We start from the raw sequence: 17,399 nt of genomic DNA on the forward strand, positions 1-17,399 counted from the left end.
CAGTCTCAGAAACATCTACAAATGACATTAAAACTTCTATTAATTTCAGTTACATGGGACTGCCAAGCAGACTTGCATAATCCCTTAATGGTTTAGAAGACATTTCTAGTATCTGATAAGCAGTCACTCTGAATCACGGGTGTTTGGTTCTATAATCACAGGGGGATGTGTGTGTGGCAAGGCCTCTGAAACCCCATTTCCCTGATTTGCCCTTGAGATTAAGAGCATCCTGCAGACAGCTATTGTGTTTGCTCTGAGACCACGCAGCCCCTTGATTCTCATTGGCACCATCAGGACTAATGCCATTTTAAGACTAAGTCAGGGAGGTCTTCTAATCACGTGTGTATTTCTTATCACAACTTCAGATCTCCGTAACTACCAGTGCTCTAATCCTTCTCCCGCAATGCCATATAAAGTGTTAGTTCTCAACCTTTCATAAAAAAAGGAAAACAGCAGAGGATTGTAGTATACGAAATCTGATGAATCATAAGGGTGAGCTCATGAGCTAAAAATGGGGACAAGTAAAGTCCTAAATGAATGGTGGGAAGGACTTCAGTTCCTACTAATGTCTTCAAGTCACAAAAGCAAAGCAAAGGGCTGATATAAAGGCAAACATGGAGATAGAAGCAGACAGAAAAGTGCTTTCAATAGAGGAATTCTACCAAAACAGCACGGAGACTGTTCATTTTATTTTATTACATAATAAAAAGGAAAAATGGAGATTGTTTCCCCCAAAAGGATCAGTCCAAAGTAGTTTGTGGCATGTGCTATGAACTCATTCACAGAGGAACCAACATACTTTAGAGCTAAGTTGTCTAAAAATAACTTGCTTCATCAGTTCTGGAACATTTTTCCAGTCTTTTGCCAAGAATCCAATAAATGTGCATTGCTTTTTTTTCTTTCAGGCAATTTTAGGAAGCTTTTACGTATCATACTCTTTTGTAAAGAAAATCCATATAGCCAATAGTCTATGAATAAAATAATGTGAGAGTAGCTAAGGAACTAAGGTTCATAAGGCAATTACTTGACTCCCTTTGGCCCAAGACATTAATAAAGATCAGTTAACCCAGATAAGCTACTCTTCAGCTCTCTTGTCTATCCTTAGGTTCCTCCGTATTTCTCTTCTGCAGGGACCTGGTGCTCAGCCTGCCTCTGTGAATCTGACTGTGAATGGGCAAGTGAAAAGAAACCCAGAGACTGCCTGAACTTTCATTCCAGCTCAGAGCTTCTGCAGGTAGCTACCAGGAAATACTTAAATAAAGGGTAGAGTTAGCCAATCTTCCTGAGGCATTAGTGAGTGACATCAAAACACTTCATTAATAAAATATGTCAAATATTTTAAGGAACATGATGTACATGCACTTCTAAGGCAAAACACAGTAGACTTCAAAGATATTTCACAATTATTCCCTTCTAAGTGAGCCTTGTTGGGCTGAGCCTGCAATCATTATGTTCACGTAACATTTGCTTCATTTAGGGGCATATTATTATCAGTATAACAAAACACTCAAGACTGATGGCCATTAGCTACAGGTTTTAATATTAGAATGGACTTTAAACATAATCTGGCCTAATATAAGTATTTTACAAATGAAACTGAGAACAAAGAGAAAAGGTAGAGAATGGTATTGTGTGGGTTTTCCTTTCTCTGCAACGGGGTACAGGGCTAAGGGTTTCCATGCTCTGAGCTATGGACTGTCCTCCAAGCACACCCCCTAGTCTTAGCTTGCACCCTTCCTTTGCTTGCAATGCCTTCTTTTGCTGGGAAAACTTCACTTACTATTCAAGACTCAGCTCATAATCGTCTTCACGGGGAAACCTTCTCCTACCCACCCAGTTGTGGTTAGCTGTCTATTCCCCTGTGCTCTGGTAGATCTTTGAATGTAATTTTGTTTTAGTCACTCTCAATTTTAAATAAATGTAAAACGCCCTTCCAGAACTCCCTCTCCAGTTGTCAGCTTTGCTGGTTTCTTCCCTTTACAATTAACATGCCCAAAGAATTGTATTCATATTCAGAATTTGGTTTTGAAATATTCATTTGAGGTTTTGAAATATTAATTTCACTCCAACTGGCTTCTGACCCCTCCACTTCACTGAAAATTTTCTTGGTAAAGGTATCTATAACTTCTATGCTGCCCAATCCAATGGCTCACTTTCAGCTGTTGTACTTCTCCTTTCTTACACATTCTACACAGTTGATCACCTCTGCTTTAAAACATCCTTGGCTCCTGGGACACCACACTCTCTGAGACTTCCTCCCATGACTTCAAGTATCTCTCTCAATCTCCTTGAATGTTCATCCTCTTCTCTTCTGTCTTTAGTGTTACAGCTCCTTAGAGCTTAGATCTCAGCGCCCCTCTGTCTTTGCTTTTTTGGTGACTTCCTCCATTCCTTGGCTACAAACTCTACTATCTATATCAACAATATGTATACAGGAAAGATGCCTTGCTCTCTCCTAGATTGTGAATAAAACTGCTAACTTATATTATTAGTACTGCCTGTCATGATTATAAATGATAGAATCTAACTGAAAATTAGCTAAAGACAAAACAGAGAGACAAAGATGAAGAGACAGACAGACAGATTGTAACTCTTAGCGCATGTAATCAAAGTAGGGGCAAAACAAAAGGTCTCTGGTAGTTCTCAAAATTCTTTTTGTGTCTTCTCTCTGTATATCACCTCCATTCTTTCAAAAGTCAGTATATTCCCATAAAAGGGACATCCTCACTAATAGCTATGAATTGATGGCTCAAAGCTCTAAACCAGAGTTTGAAAATCTCTCTTCTCCCCATTCGAATAAAGAGAACAAATTTGATTGGTCCAGTAAGGCTCACATTGCTTTTTAATGAATTAGTCACTGTGCTATGGAAGTCAAGATATTTGGTTTAGACTGGGCCATACACATATGCTATAATTACTGCAGGATAATGTTGGACCAACCATTAAGGCAGTCATCCAATGCATATCAGCTAAACTACTCAGCACTCCCACTTGAATCTCTCACAGGTATCTCAAGTTGATAGTGTCTGAAACTTAACCAATAACATTTCCCCAACAACAACAATTCTCCCTGGCACATTCAATCTCAGTAAATGTCAGCAATATTTATAAAATTGCTTAGATGGGTTAACGCCCTGGCCTGAAGCTCCGGCATCCTATATGGGCGCTGGTTCAAGACCCGGCTGCTCCAAGTCCAATCCAGCTCTCTGCTATAGCCTGGGAAAGCAGTAGTGGATGGCCCAGGTCCTTGGTCCCCAGAACCCACATGGGAGACTTGAAAGAACCTCCTGGCTTCTGGCTTCAGATCGGCTCAGCTCTGGCCATTGAGGTTAATTGGGGAGTGAACCAGCAGATGGAAGATCTCTCTCTCTCTCTCTCTCTGCCACTTCTCTGTGTAATTATGACTTTCACATAAATAATATTTTAAAAAATTGCTTAGATAAGAAACTCAGAAGTTATGCTCGACAATTCTGCCTTACTGTCACTACCTACCACGCCCACCAGCCAATTACCATAGCCTATACATTCGATATCTAAGATCAAATTCAGAACTGTCCACTTCTTTCTATCTCCAGTATCACCCAAATAGTTCAAATCAATGTGATCTCATACCCAGACTACCACAATAGCATTCTGATTGGTTTTATGATGTCTACTCTTGATGTCCTTTTATTCCTCATCAACAAACTGCAGGGAAGTTAAAAAATTTAAAAATTGGGGCTGGCGCTATGGCACAGCGGATTAGAGCCCTGGCCTGAAGCGCTGGCATCCCATATGGGCACCAGTTCTAGTCCCAGCTGCTCCATTTCTGGTCCAGCTCTCTGCTATGGCCTGGGAAAGCAGAAGATGGCCCAAGTCCTTGGGTCCCTGCACCTACGTGGGAGACCTGGAAGATGCTCCTGGTTTCGGATTAGTGCAGCTCCAGCCATTGCACCCATCTTGGGAGTGAACCAGTGGATGGAAGACCTCTCTGTCTCTCTATCTCTCTATCTATAATTCTGCCTCTCAAATAAATAAATAAATTTTTAAAAAATTAATACTTAACACACCTTACTCTAGCTAAAGACCATGAAAAATTTCCCATTATTCTGGAGATGTGCCCTTTTTGATTTGCCCCAGGTGCCAAATCACTGCTTTCTTAACCTCATCTTTTTACATTTTTCCTTACTTCACTAAAAATATTTCAACCATAATTATCTTTTAGTTTTCAAAAGTAAATTGACATGGAGGTAGGCTACCAGGTTTTCATAGGAATCAGGCAAACACATAACATCCCAGCTCTAATACTCATTGGTGTGGAATTTTAACTGTGAGATTCATCAAAGCAAGGACTGCATTTGCCTGGCTTGGCAGAGTGCCCAGCAGAGTAAAGGCTCAATCAATATGTATTCAATGAATGGTAATTCAACTTTATTATAGTTCTTTTAATTTTTTTATTTTGTTTAAGGAATACAACTTCATACATTTAATGTATACATATTTGAGAACATGATGATTCTTCCCCTACTACCTTCCTCATACCCATAATCCCACATTTATTCCCCTCCCTCTTCCTTTCCCATTCTAATTTTTTAGAGATCTTAATTTTTATACTCAATATTTACCCTACACTAAGTAGAGAGTTCACTGATTAAGAAAAAATGAAGAACAAAACCAACCAAACAAACAGAATATATTGTTCCTCGACAGTCAATACAAGGGCTGTTCAAAATCATTGCATCTCAGAGTGTCAGTTTTGCTCCCATAAACTACATTTTAGGTGCTCTGTTAATTACCACAGATCAGAGAGACTATATCACATTTGTCTTTTTCTGACTGGCTTATTTCACTAAGTATAATGGTTTACAGTTGCATCCATTTTGTTTCAAATAACAGGATTTCATTCTTTTTACCACTGTGTAGTATTCCTTAGTGCATATACATCATAATTTCTAGTCTTCCGTTGATGGACATCTGGGTTGATTCCCTAATTTAGTGATTGAAAATTCAGCTGCAGTAAACATGGGGGTACAGATCACTCTTTCATATGCATATTTCACTTCATTTGGGTAAATTCCCAAGCATGGGATGGCTGGGTCATATGATAGGTCTACTATATTCTACCATGGCTGTACCAGTTTACATTCCCACCAACAGTGGATTAGAGTACCCTTTTCCCCACATCCTTGCCAGCATTTGTTGTTTGTTGATTTCTGTATGAAAGCCATTCTACTGGGGGTGAGGTGAAACCTCACTGTGGTTTTGATTTGCATTTCCCTACAGCTAGCAATCCTGAGCATTTTTTATGTGTCTATTGGCCACTTGAATTTCCCGTATTGAAAAATGTTTATTCAGGTCCTCCGCCCATTTCCTGACTAGGTGGTTTGTTTTGTGATTGTTGAGTTTCTTGAGCTCTTCATAGATTCCTGAAGTTAATCCTTTGTCAGTTTCATAGTTTGCAAACATTTTCTCCCATTCTGTCATTGCCTCTTCACTTTATGGAGTGTTTCTTTTGCAGTGCAGAAGCTTCTCAGTTTGATGCTATCCCATGTGTTAATACTGGCTTTGATTGCCTGTGCTTCTGGGGTCTTTTCCAAGAAGTCGTTCCCTATGCCAATGTCTTTTAGGGTTTCCACAAATTCTCTAGTAATTTGATGGTATTATGTCATAGATTTAGGTCTCTTACCAATTTTCAGTGGATTTTTGTATAAGGTGTAAGGTATGGGTCTTGTTTCATATTTCTGCATGCAGATACCCAGTTTTCACAGTACCATTTATTTATTTATTTTTTTGACAGGCAGAGTAGACAGTGAGAGAGAGAGACAGAGAGAAAGGTCTTCCTTTTGCCGTTGGTTCACCCTCCAATGGCCACCGCGGCCTGCGCACTGCGGCCGGCGCACCGCGCTGATCCGATGGCAGGAGCCAGGTACTTATTCTGTTCTCCCATGCGAGTGCAGGGCCTAAGCACTTGGGCCATCCTCCACTGCACTCCCTGGCCACAGCAGAGAGCTGGGCTGGAAGAGGGGCAACTGGGACAGAATCCGGTGCCCCTACTGGGACTAGAACCCAGTGTGCCGGCGCTGCAAGGCGGAGGATTAGCCTAGTGAGCCGCGGCACTGGCCCACAGTACCATTTATTAAAGAGATTTTCTTAGATCCAGGGGTTAAGGGGTTTCTCCTTTGTCAAAGATAAGTTGGTTGTAGATGTGTGGATAATTTCTAGAGTTTCTATCCTTTTCTATTGGTCTGCATGTCTGTTTCTGTGCCAGTACCAGGCTGTTTTGATTATAACTGCCCTGTAGCATGTCTTGAGGTCTGGTATTGTGATGCCTCCAGCTTTGTTTTTATCATTTAAGGATGATTTAGTGATTCAGGGTCTCCTCTGTTTCCATGTAAATTTCAACATCATTTTTTCTATGCCTGAGAAGAATGTCTTTGGTATTTTGATTGGTATCACATCTGTAAATTGCTTTAGGTATTATGGACATTTTGATGATATTGATTCTTCCAATCTTTGAACATGGAAGATATTTCCATTTTTTTTGTATCTTCCTCTATTTCTTTCTTTAAAATTTTGTAATTTCCATCATATACATCTCTGACATCCTTGGTTTAATTTATTCCAAGGTATCTAATTTTTTTGTAGCTACTGTGAATGGGATTGATCTTAAAAGGTCTTTCTCAGTTATGGCATTGTCTGTGTATACAAAGGCTATTGATTTTTCTATGTTGATTTATTCTGCTACTCCACCAAACTCTTTTATGCATTCCAATAGTCTCCTCAGGGAATCTTATGGGTTCCCTATATATAGAATCATGTCATCTGCAAATAGGGATAGTTTGATTTCTTCCTTCTCTATTTGTATTGCTTTTATTTCTTTTTCTTGCCTGATGGTCTGGCTAAAACTTCCATTATTATATTTTTTAACTTTTATTTAATAAAAATAAATTTCCAAAGTACAAACAGCAATGGTGAGAGTGGCATCCTTGTCTGATTCTGGACCTCAATGGGAATTCCTCCAATATTTCCCCATTCAGTAGGATGCTGGCTGTGAGTTTGTTATAAATTGCTTTGATTATGTGGATTATGTTCTATGCCCAATTTGCTTAATTAAGGTTTCCATCATTAAAAGGTGTTGAATTTTGTCAAATGCTTTCTCTGCATCCATTGAGATAATCATATGGTTTTGGTCCTCAGTTTGTTAATGTGATTTATCATATTTATTGGTTTTCAGTTGTTGTATCATTCCTGCATACCAAGTATAAATCCTACTTGGTCCAGGTGAATGATCTTTCTCATGTGTTACTGGATAATTGGCTAGTATTTTGTTGGGTATTTTTGTATCCATGTTCATCCGGGATATTGGTCTATAGTTCTCTTTCTCCATCACTTCTTTTTATGGCTTAGGAATTAAGGTGATGCAGACTTCATAGAAGGAGTTTGGGAGGACACCCTCCCTTTAAATTATTTTGAAAAGCTTGAGAAGAATTGGAATTAATTCTTCTTTAAATGTTTGGTAGAATTTAGCAGTGAAGCCATCGGGACCTGGGCTTTTCTTTGTTGGAAGGGTCTTTATTACTGATTCCATTTCTGTCTTGGTTATTGGTCTGTTTAGGTGTTCCATGTCTCCATGACTCAATTTAGACTGTATGTGTCCAGGAATCCATCCATTTCTTCTAGGTTTCCAAATTTGTTGGCATACAGTTTTTTTGTAGTAATTTCTGATGATTTTTTATTTCTGTACCTGCTGTTACATTTCCTTTTTCATCTCTGATTCTGTTGGTGTGGGTCTTCTCCCTCTTTTTCTGGTTATTTGGGCCACTGGTATGTCTATTTTGTTTATCTTTTTCAAAAAACCAGTTCTTTGTTTTGTTAGTCTTTTGTATTGTTTTATTGGTTTCAATTGTATTTCTTCCTTAATTTTAATTATTTCTTTCCTCCTACTAATTCAGGGTTTGTTTTGTTGTTGTTTTTCCAGGTCCTTGAGATGTACTAATAGCTCATTTATTGGTGAATTTCCAGTTTATTGATGGAGACGCCAATTGCTATAAAATTCCCTCTTAACACTGCTTTTGCTGTTTCCCATATGTTTTGATATGAGGCATTGTCATCTTCATTAGTTTCCAAATATTTTTAAATTTCTTTTATGACCCACTGTTCATTTAGGAGCATGTTGTTCAGTCTCCCTGTGTTTGCATATGTTCTTGAAATTTCTGAGTTGTTGGTTTGGAGCTTCAGTTCATTATGATCTGAGAAGGCACATGATATGATTTTGATTTCTTTGCATTTGCTGAGACTTGCTTTATGTCCAGTATATGGCCTATCCTAGAGAAAGTTCTGTGCACTGCTGAGAAGAATGTATATTCTGCCACTGTGAAAAGTTCTGTAGATATTAGTTAAGTCCATTTGGTTCACAGCGCAATTAGCTCTGTTGTTTCTTTGTTGATTTTCTATCTGGTTGATCTATCCATTGATCAAAGTGGGGTGTTGAAGTCCCCCATTACTATTGTATTTAGATAGCCAGGTACCCTGTAATTTGGTGCACATACATTTATTATAGTCATTTCTTCCTGTTGTATTGATCCCTTAAACATTACATAGTATCCTTCCTTGTCTTTTTTTTTAACAGTTTTGTGTTAAAGTCTATTTGTCTGATATTAGGATGGCTACACCTGCCTTTACCTCCCTCCTCCAATAGCATGGGATATCTTATTCCATCCTTTCACTTTCTGTCTACATGTATCTCTGTTGGTGAGGTATGTTTCTTGTGAGTCAGCAAATAGATGAGTCTTGTTTTTTAATCCATTTGGCCAGTCTGTATCTTTTAACTGGAGAGTTGAGGCTATTTACACTCAAGGTAGCTATTGATAAGTAACTACTTGGCCCTGCTATTTTTCCGCGAATATTCCTATAATTTACTTTGGATTTCTTTTGTACTTTTACTTGGTGATTTTCTGTCTTTGCATTCTTTCATGATGATGGCTTTCTTTCTGTGTTTCTGTGTGTAGCACATCTTTTAGCATCTTTTGTAAGGCTGGCTGCATGGTGACAAATTTGTTCGATTTTTCTTTGTTATGGAAGGTCTATTTCACCTTCATTTATAAATGAGAGCTTTGCAGGGTACAGTATTCTAGCGTGACAGTTTTTTTCTCTTAAGAAATTTGGACTATATCTTGGCATTGTTTCTAGCTTGTCGGGTTTCTGATGAGAACCCAGGCACTCCAATGTGTGATGCAGGCATCTTAACTGCTGGGCTAAATGTCAATGGTTCAGATACCCAGCTCACATGAGAATCTAACCAAACACCAACAACACGAAGTTATGCAACCTGAATTTCTTCTTCATTCAGCCTTTTAGGAGCCCTGTGCTCAACGTGGGTGGAGGCTGTTTCCTGGTTCTGGGCAAATGTGTGAAGGAAGTGAAGTGCAGCGCTTGGTGATGCCTTCTTCCCCTTTCCCCTTCCCCATTCAACTCCCCCAGGCACTTTGCCCCCACCCTGGGCCTATAGCCCTCCAACATTTCCCAGTCAAAATCTTCACTCAAGAAGGATCTGAAACTCATTTACATTAAAATACAAATTAGGATGGCAGCTGAAAGCTGTAACCCAAGGTAGTGCCTTTACCTTGACTTTCCCAGAAATGCTTCAAACCAACCACACCAAGGAGAGCTATCTATGTATTCAAGAAATGATCAGTACCTTCATTCCTTTGGTCAGAATGAGGTGGAGGCCTGCTCAGTAACATCAGTGCCTCCCATCAATGGAAAAACCACCTGAAGTATTTGTATACTGAAAACCAGATGTCTAACCCCAGGATGGGTTTTTCAGGTCCAAGTTGAAATCCTGGAAAATGATTTTTGCAACAATCATTGTAGGGCAGTGCAGATTAACTAAGGTAGGTATTGAGAGGCTCCTGACACCTGTGCTCTTGGAGTTGGGTACTATCTGAGTCTCTAGTCTCACCGCCTGCAGCCTCATTTGGAAGTGTGAATCTGACTTCCCCAATTCAGGCTTTCCCTTGTTATGAGTTGCAGGCATTTCAAAGGAGTCCCTTTGCACATTTTGCACACAGCCATCTTTCTATAGCATAGTTTTGAGCACACTCAAAGGAACCACACTCCCACTGACCTCACAGGCATCTTCACTAGCCAATCTTCACACAGCAGCAAGAGTTCTCTTTTTTAAAAATCTGATTACTTTGTTCCCACGTTTAAAGGGAAGTGCAAACTTTTTATCTCAGTTTTTTTAAAAACTTACTTATGTACTTGAAAGTCAGAGTTAGAGACAGAGAGAGAGGGATAGAGGAAGACACAGAGATCTTTCATCCACTGATTCACTCCCCCCGATGGCTGCATTGGCCACGCCAAAGCCAGGAGTCAGAAGAAGCTTCATTTGGGTTTCCTATCTGGGTAGTAGGGACCCAGATACTTGGGCTGTCTTCTGCTGTCCTAATAGTGTGACAGCCTACTTAACAAGCCAGTGAAAACTGTAGAAATGGTGAGGAAAAGTTAGAAGATACTAAAAAGGTAGAAGTGAAAGACAATGGTCACCACTGGGCTGTGGGAGTACATGCACGGAGGAACTACGGATGATTCCCAAGTTTCTGAAACTAAAGTGCATGGGATAGACAGTCTGCAACAGGCTCCTGAGCTTGGAACTCAGAAGAGATTTCAGGGGTCAAAAGCAGACTTGGAGCTTGCAAGCAATAGCTGCCACTGACTTCATATTTACTGACCAGTGATGATACAACATTGCCTGAACCCATTCACTCTTACATCCCCACAGCTCACTGTTTCACACCCTATTCCTACTCCTTAAGCCTGCACCAGCTCCTGTGCAGACTTTGGTCTTTGCAGATGAGCTCTTTCTTATTGCATGGAAAAGCAGAAGTGGTCAGGAGAGGACACGCATGAACTCACACCTATAGTCTGCCCTTTCTATCGATGAGAAACCAACCTCTCTGCTAGTTTCCTGGCTCCCATCCCATTTCCCCTTTCCAAAGACATCATCTCAACAGTTCTACTCTCCTCTTGACTCCATCATAAAAATTTCATTTTCTATTGTATCATTCCCACTATCATCCCAGCATATTAAATCTCTAATAATAAAGGCCTCCATTGACCCTAGACCCTTTTTTAGCCATCACCCCATTATTCTGTTCCCTTTACCATGAATCTTCTTGGAGTTTCTGCCTCCAACTGCCCTCTTCCAATTCTTTCTTCTTCCCACAATGGAAACTGCTTTGTCAAGGACAGCAACGACTTCACATCACTCAACCCATCACTGTGCTCAGCCTCAACTTATTCTGTTTTCTGTTGCTATAACAAAGTCCCTGTGATTGGGTACTTTCTGAAAAATAACTTTGTTTAGTTCAAGGTTCTGGAGGCTGGGAAGTCCAAGAGCATGGCACCAGCGTCTGGTGAGAGCCTTCTTGCTGCATCGTATTATGAAAGAGGGATCCCATGGACAGAGCCAGCTCTCTTACTCCTCCTGAAGCCACTAATGCCACCCTTTTTGCCTTCTCTGATCCTAATTACCTCCCCAAGACCCTGCCTCTGCATACTAAAAGCATAAATTTAGGGATTATGTTTCAACACATGAACTCTTGGGGTACTCATTCAAACCACAGCAGCCCCCAGCATTCTTCCTCTATCACAAATGACACACTTTTCACTTCCTCCTAGATTCTCCAACTTCACTTGTCTTTCAGGATGCCACCCACTATCAGGCCACTCTTTCTCAGCCTCCTTTGCTGCTCTCTCACCTCTGCCCTGCTTCTCAGTGTGGGCATGCCCAATTCTCAGCGCTCAGTTTTCCTCCCTGTTCCACATGCACCTCCTTGGTTCTTGGATCCGGCATTACCACCATATCTTAATGCCACAAAGGTTCTGATGGCTCCCAAGGTTCTATCTCCAGCTTAGACCTCTTCCTGAACTCCACATCCATACATCCCTGTTCTCTTTCAACAGCTACACTTCATGTCTAATAATCACAAAGAAATAACATAACTTACTCTTTTTTAAAAAAAGATTTATTCAAAAGGCAGAACTCTAGAGAGAGAGGAGAGACAGAGGGAGAGATTTTCCATCCACTGGTTCACTCCCCAACTGGCTGCAATGGCTGGGGCTGTGCCAGGCTGATGCCAGGAGCCAGGAGCCAGGAAATTTATCCAGATCTCCCACATGGGTACAGGGGCCCATGCACTGAGGCCATCCTCTGCTGCTTTTCCCAGGTGCATTATCAGGGAGCTGGATTGAAAGTGGAGCAGCTGGGACATGAACCAGCACCCATATATGGATGCCGGCACTGCAGGCTGCGGCTTAACCTGCTGTGTCACAGTGCCGGCCCCAATAACAGAACTTATTCTGCCCCAAATCAAACTCTGAATCTCCACCCCTCATCAGTCTCCTCGTCTCTGAAAATGGCAACCTCTGAGCTCAGTGTTGATGTCTTGCTTTCCCTTCATACCTCCAACAGGAGTTCCTATTGATCTAACCTCCAATGATGATTCACACTCATCCATTTCTCACACAGGGCAGACTTGTGCTTCAGCAAGGGCTGGAGGCTTCCATAACACCAGGAGGCAAAGTCTGACAGAGCTAAACCATTCATGATCATTTCACTGACTTTGCTGTGGACTGGCTTAGAAGCAGGCCCATGGTGCTTTGAGGATACACAGTTATGCATTGCTTAACATCCGGGAGACTTTCGGAGAAAGGCATTGTCAGGTGATTGCGTCATTGTGTAAACATCAGAGTGTTCCTTCACAGACCTAAGGCATAGCCTACTACACACCTACATGGTATAGCCCATTTAAAAAATATTTATTTTTTAAACTTTTTATTAAAAATGAAAACACATTAGCCACAGCCTACACGGCATCATCAATGACTGTCTTTCTCCTCCACGTCTTGTCCCACAGGAAGATCTTCAGGGTGCTAACATGCATGGAGCTGCCATCCCCTGTGGCAACCATGCCTTCTTTTGGAAACCTCCGGCCTGAGGTTGCTCTACAGTCAGCTTCTAGAAATGGGGTCATCTTCCTGTGATTCTGAGGAACTTGCCCACACAGAGGTGAGAAATCTCAGAGGGAGCCTCCACAGGTGCACAAAGTGAGAACCGGATTTATTTCAAAGGTGAAAAGTGAATGTACGTTTATGTTTGAGAGTGGGCTGCCCCACACAGAGAAATATCCATCATGAGTAGGCCAGAGGGTTCCTTAAAGAGGGAAAGACCTCAACCTGGGTCCAAGGCAAAGAGGGCTCTCCTCTATTCTCAGCCTCTTTAACGGCTAGGGCTTAGGGCTTAATGCCTTAGCATGCGTGAGGCCACCTGGGAATTTTATGGCCCCTCCACGTGGAGTGTAATACCCACATGGTCATCATGGCATCTCTCTTTTCCGGGTCAGGATGAGAGAGAGGTGCATCCTGGGAAGGTGGGCATGTTAGACTTCTCATTCACCTAGGCCTAACTAGCAGCCTGCCTCTTCACACCATAACAGGACCATCCTACCCATGGGCAACAAATATCTATCGCTTACTCAATTAGCCATTGTATTTTATACTATTTAGAGCCAAAATATCCAATTTGCATGTTATAATACACAATGTATGTTTTTACTCACCAGTTTATCCTTAATTGCTTAAAAAAGTTAATTTTGATTGTGTGAAGACGATTGTGTATTTCAGAATAAAAATGAATAAATTAAATTAATTATCAGACATAGGAAGCAAAGGAGAAAACACAACATTATAATTCTTTCTAAAAGCAAAACAGGAAGAGAAAAGGTAACCTATCACATAGAAAAATCCCTGGTCACATGCAATGTCCACCTCCTAAAAGGCCAGTTTGGTCCCACCAAAGACACAACATGCTATGACCCCTATCAATCAGAAGGTCATTTCCTCCCATGTAATTAATTTAAATTGGAATTATCTTTTGTCTCTCGTTGCCGAGGCCCAAACTGAAAACAGTCCAGCGTGGATTCTCAATCATGAAGCGGCTGCACTGAGATCTGTGTTGGCATCTCCGAGATTTGATCACAGCACACATTTTTGTGGGAAATACGAAATGAAGTTTTACACCACCATTCTTCTGGTAAAGAAGGCAGGGGTAGGGTGCAGACGGCAGGGCTCAGCATACCCAGCAGAACTTTCTTTCTGAAGCTTATTGAGACTTCTTTCCCAGTTAATGGGATGCCTTTCCCCCCACTCAGAGCGAATGCAGCTGTAGAGAAAGAAGAGCACAACATTTAGAAGCAGAGAAGCCCCTTTCCACAGCCTTAATTTGCAAGACCTAATGTGGTTTGTGGGAGCAACTTGAGGTCTTGGTTACTGATAAAAATAATACAAGCTTAGAACTTTCATAAGTTTGTGTGGCCTCTTTGTCAAGGACCAGCAATTAGAGCCTTAAAATACTGAACTTTATTACCTAAACTCTTTTCAGAATGCCCATATTCAGTATTAGCATTGGGAACCATTCTTTTCCTGTCAGTCTTTCCTTACACTCTTCTGTTCAGCTAGAAAGTTCTGTTTGTGGCTCCCAAATACGGTTCAAGTTTAGTTTATGCAGACGTGTGTTGGGAAGAAACTCCAGCCTAGGATGTAGGGAGAAAGTCTGTGCCCATCTTGCTTAGATCCCCATTGTCAGAGAAATGATCCTAAGTGACTTCCACATGCAGACTGTCACATCTCGTCTGTTTGGTCTCAAGTACAGCTTAAATTTGCATTTTGTTGATGTTCTCTCAGGTTGATCGGTGCATTGCTGTAGGGGGTGGAAGCCCCCCAGGACTCCTTTATTGCAGTTACTTTCTCCCTTTAAGTCCACTAATATTTGCTTTATTTAGATGTTTCAAAGTTGTGTATATATATTTTTATGATTATTATATCCTCTTGCTGATGGACTCTTCTATCGTTATGCCATGACATTCTTTGTCTCCTATTATGGTTTTTAGTTTAAAGTCTGATTTGTGTGATAGAAATACAGCTACTGCTGAATTTACGGCATGCAGATCATCATGTCTGATTGCCCAGCCTGGCTGATGGAATCAGGAAGTGGCAGTTACTTTTGAAGATGGCCATCCCAGCGAGTGAGGTAACCTGCGTGGTTTTTTTCTTTTTTTCTTTTTTTTTCTACGTGGCAGGTATGCCCACTGCCCTGTAGCCTCCAACAGACTCTAGCAGATCCTTCCTTTTAGGGAGGTAATCCAGAGAGAGAAAAACACAAGTGACCACAGGGTTCAGAGACCAAGAAACCCAGGGAGCAAAGGCAGAGAGTAGAAGCCATGAGCTACAAGGGCTATGCCACACACAGCAGCAGGAACACTCATCTGCTCTCATGGATACCTGCACTTGAGAGAGTCACAGTATAATGGTACTTTAATTAATTAATTTACTTACTTAAAAGAATTACAGAGTGGGGGGAAGAGAGAGAGAGAGAGAGAGAAAGAGAGAGAGAGAGAATCTTCCATCCACTGGTTCACTCCCCACAAGGCCACAACAACCAAAGCTGGGCCAGGCTTAACCAGGAGCCAGGAGTGTCATCCAGGTCTCCCACATGTACGTCAGGGGCCCACACATTTGGGCTATCTTCCACTGCTATTCTCAGGCCAGCAGCAGAGAGCTGGATTGGAAGTGGAGCAGCTGGCACATGAACCAGTATCCATATAGGATGCTGCCATTGCAGGCGGTGGCTGTACCCACTACACCACAATGCAGGCCCTGGTCATGGTACTTTAGAAGGAGAATTAATGCCTGTTTCTGGGGACTCAGATCTAAGTCCATGCAAATTCTCTGATGTTCTTCCTTGAATCTTTTTGTCATACATTTCCAATCAGCTGGAAATCTCATTTTATCAGACTCTAGAAATATCAAAGGGCTTAAATAACAGATCTGATAATTATTCACTAGGTGATCTTAAGTGCAACACTTAACCTCCATGAACACTGGTACATGTGACAGGCAGAATAAAGCCCCAAACACGTCCACCTTTTGATTCCTAGAATCTGAAACTGTGTCACCGTACATGGCAAAAGGTATTTGCAGATGAGATTAGGTTAGGGACCCAGAATCGGGGTTTTGTATTATCTACGTGGGCCAGTCTAATCACACGGGTTCTTACCACTAGAGAACTTTTCCAGGCTGGTGTGACTAGGAAGAACAGTCAGGGAGGCAACACTGCCAGCTCTGAAGATGGAGGAAGGGGCCGTGAGTCAAGGAATGGGAGCAGCCTCTAGAAGCTAGATAAAAAACAGGAAACATATATTCTCCCACCCAGAAAAGAGGAACACAGCCCTGCCAGCACCCTAACTTGAGAACTGTGTTGGTCTTCTAGCCTACAGAATTCTGAGAGAATCATTTCTGCTGTTTTAGCTGTGAAGTTTGTGATACTTTGTTATAGCATCAATAAGAAACTAATACAATAGGTCACACTACATACACACAGGAAAAAGTCTAAATGAATATGTAAGTATGCTATAATGTAACAATTGAGTACTCGCTTCAGCAGCACATTTACTAAAATTGGAAAAGTTGAGCATCTTTTTGAACTAATTCTTTCAGGTTTTACAAATGATTATGTTATTTGTGTGATAAAGAAATAATGAAAATATTAAAAAATATCTAATATGTAATGACCTCAAGGCTCTGCCCAGCTGTGGCAACCAATGCCCAACCTAGCCTGACTACTGTTCTATACCTTGCCTCTTCTTGCACACTATACTCAAAAGACTGCAAAGAGCAATTTCAGATCACCCCTGCTGCCTTTATTTTCCATCCCACCTCTCAGGTATACTGCTCTGTATTCATCTATACGTGGTTTCGTATGTTTCCTACTTGTGCTATATGTAGTTTTGTTTTTTTTTTTTTTTGATGGATTACAATTGTATCTACGTATGGTATATACAGTGATGGTATCTTATTCTATTTCTGTTGCTACAACTGGATACCACGAGTGAGGAATTTAAAAGGAATAAAGTCTTGTTTATCTCATGGATCTGAAGTCCAGAAAGCTCAAGATTGGGTGGATGCATCGGGTAAGGTCCTCCTTGCTGGCGGGGACTCCTAGCAGAGTCTCAGAAGCTCAGATACACCTCGCAGATGGCTATTGCCAGGTGAGACAGAACACTGTAACTCCGATCTTGTCTTCTCTTTTTACAGAGCCACAGTCCCACTGGATCAGGGCCACACCCTTATAGCCTCATTCAATTATCCCCCAAAGGTCCCATCTCCAAATACTCTGCTCAGATTAAGTTTCTACCCCTTAATACTTCATGGTGGAGATCACATTTCAACACAAGCATTGGTGGGAACAGTCAAACCACTGAAGACAACAGGAGCTTATACTAGAATGCTTGAATCAAGCTAATTAGCATGCCCATCAGCATAAACACTTATCAGTTACCTTCCTAACTGTGACTTTCTCT

The 17,399-nt window shown here is 41.2% G+C and overlaps 1 protein-coding gene and 1 long non-coding RNA gene across 2 annotated transcripts in view; one reads left to right on the forward strand and one right to left on the reverse strand.

The window, feature by feature from the left end:
• The window catches only part of LOC103349679 (uncharacterized), a 157,280-nt gene extending 143,219 nt beyond the window's left edge, over window positions 1-14,061 (forward strand). The window contains exons 6-8 of the mRNA XM_089333391.1: window positions 1,131-1,234; window positions 12,900-13,051; window positions 13,934-14,061. Of these exons, the coding sequence (XP_089189517.1) occupies window positions 1,131-1,234; window positions 12,900-12,980 (185 nt within the window). The 3' untranslated portion in view covers window positions 12,981-13,051; window positions 13,934-14,061. The remainder of the gene's footprint in view (window positions 1-1,130; window positions 1,235-12,899; window positions 13,052-13,933) is intronic.
• The window catches only part of LOC149126828 (uncharacterized), a 77,352-nt gene continuing 73,661 nt past the window's right edge, over window positions 13,709-17,399 (reverse strand). Inside the window, exon 2 of the long non-coding RNA XR_016234299.1 lies at window positions 13,709-14,203. This is a non-coding gene — a long non-coding RNA (uncharacterized LOC149126828). The remainder of the gene's footprint in view (window positions 14,204-17,399) is intronic.

This window comes from Oryctolagus cuniculus, chromosome 5, assembly GCF_051225735.1.
Source record: "Oryctolagus cuniculus isolate XC-2025 breed Fujian yellow rabbit chromosome 5, ASM5122573v1, whole genome shotgun sequence".
Taxonomy (NCBI): domain Eukaryota; kingdom Metazoa; phylum Chordata; class Mammalia; order Lagomorpha; family Leporidae; genus Oryctolagus; species Oryctolagus cuniculus.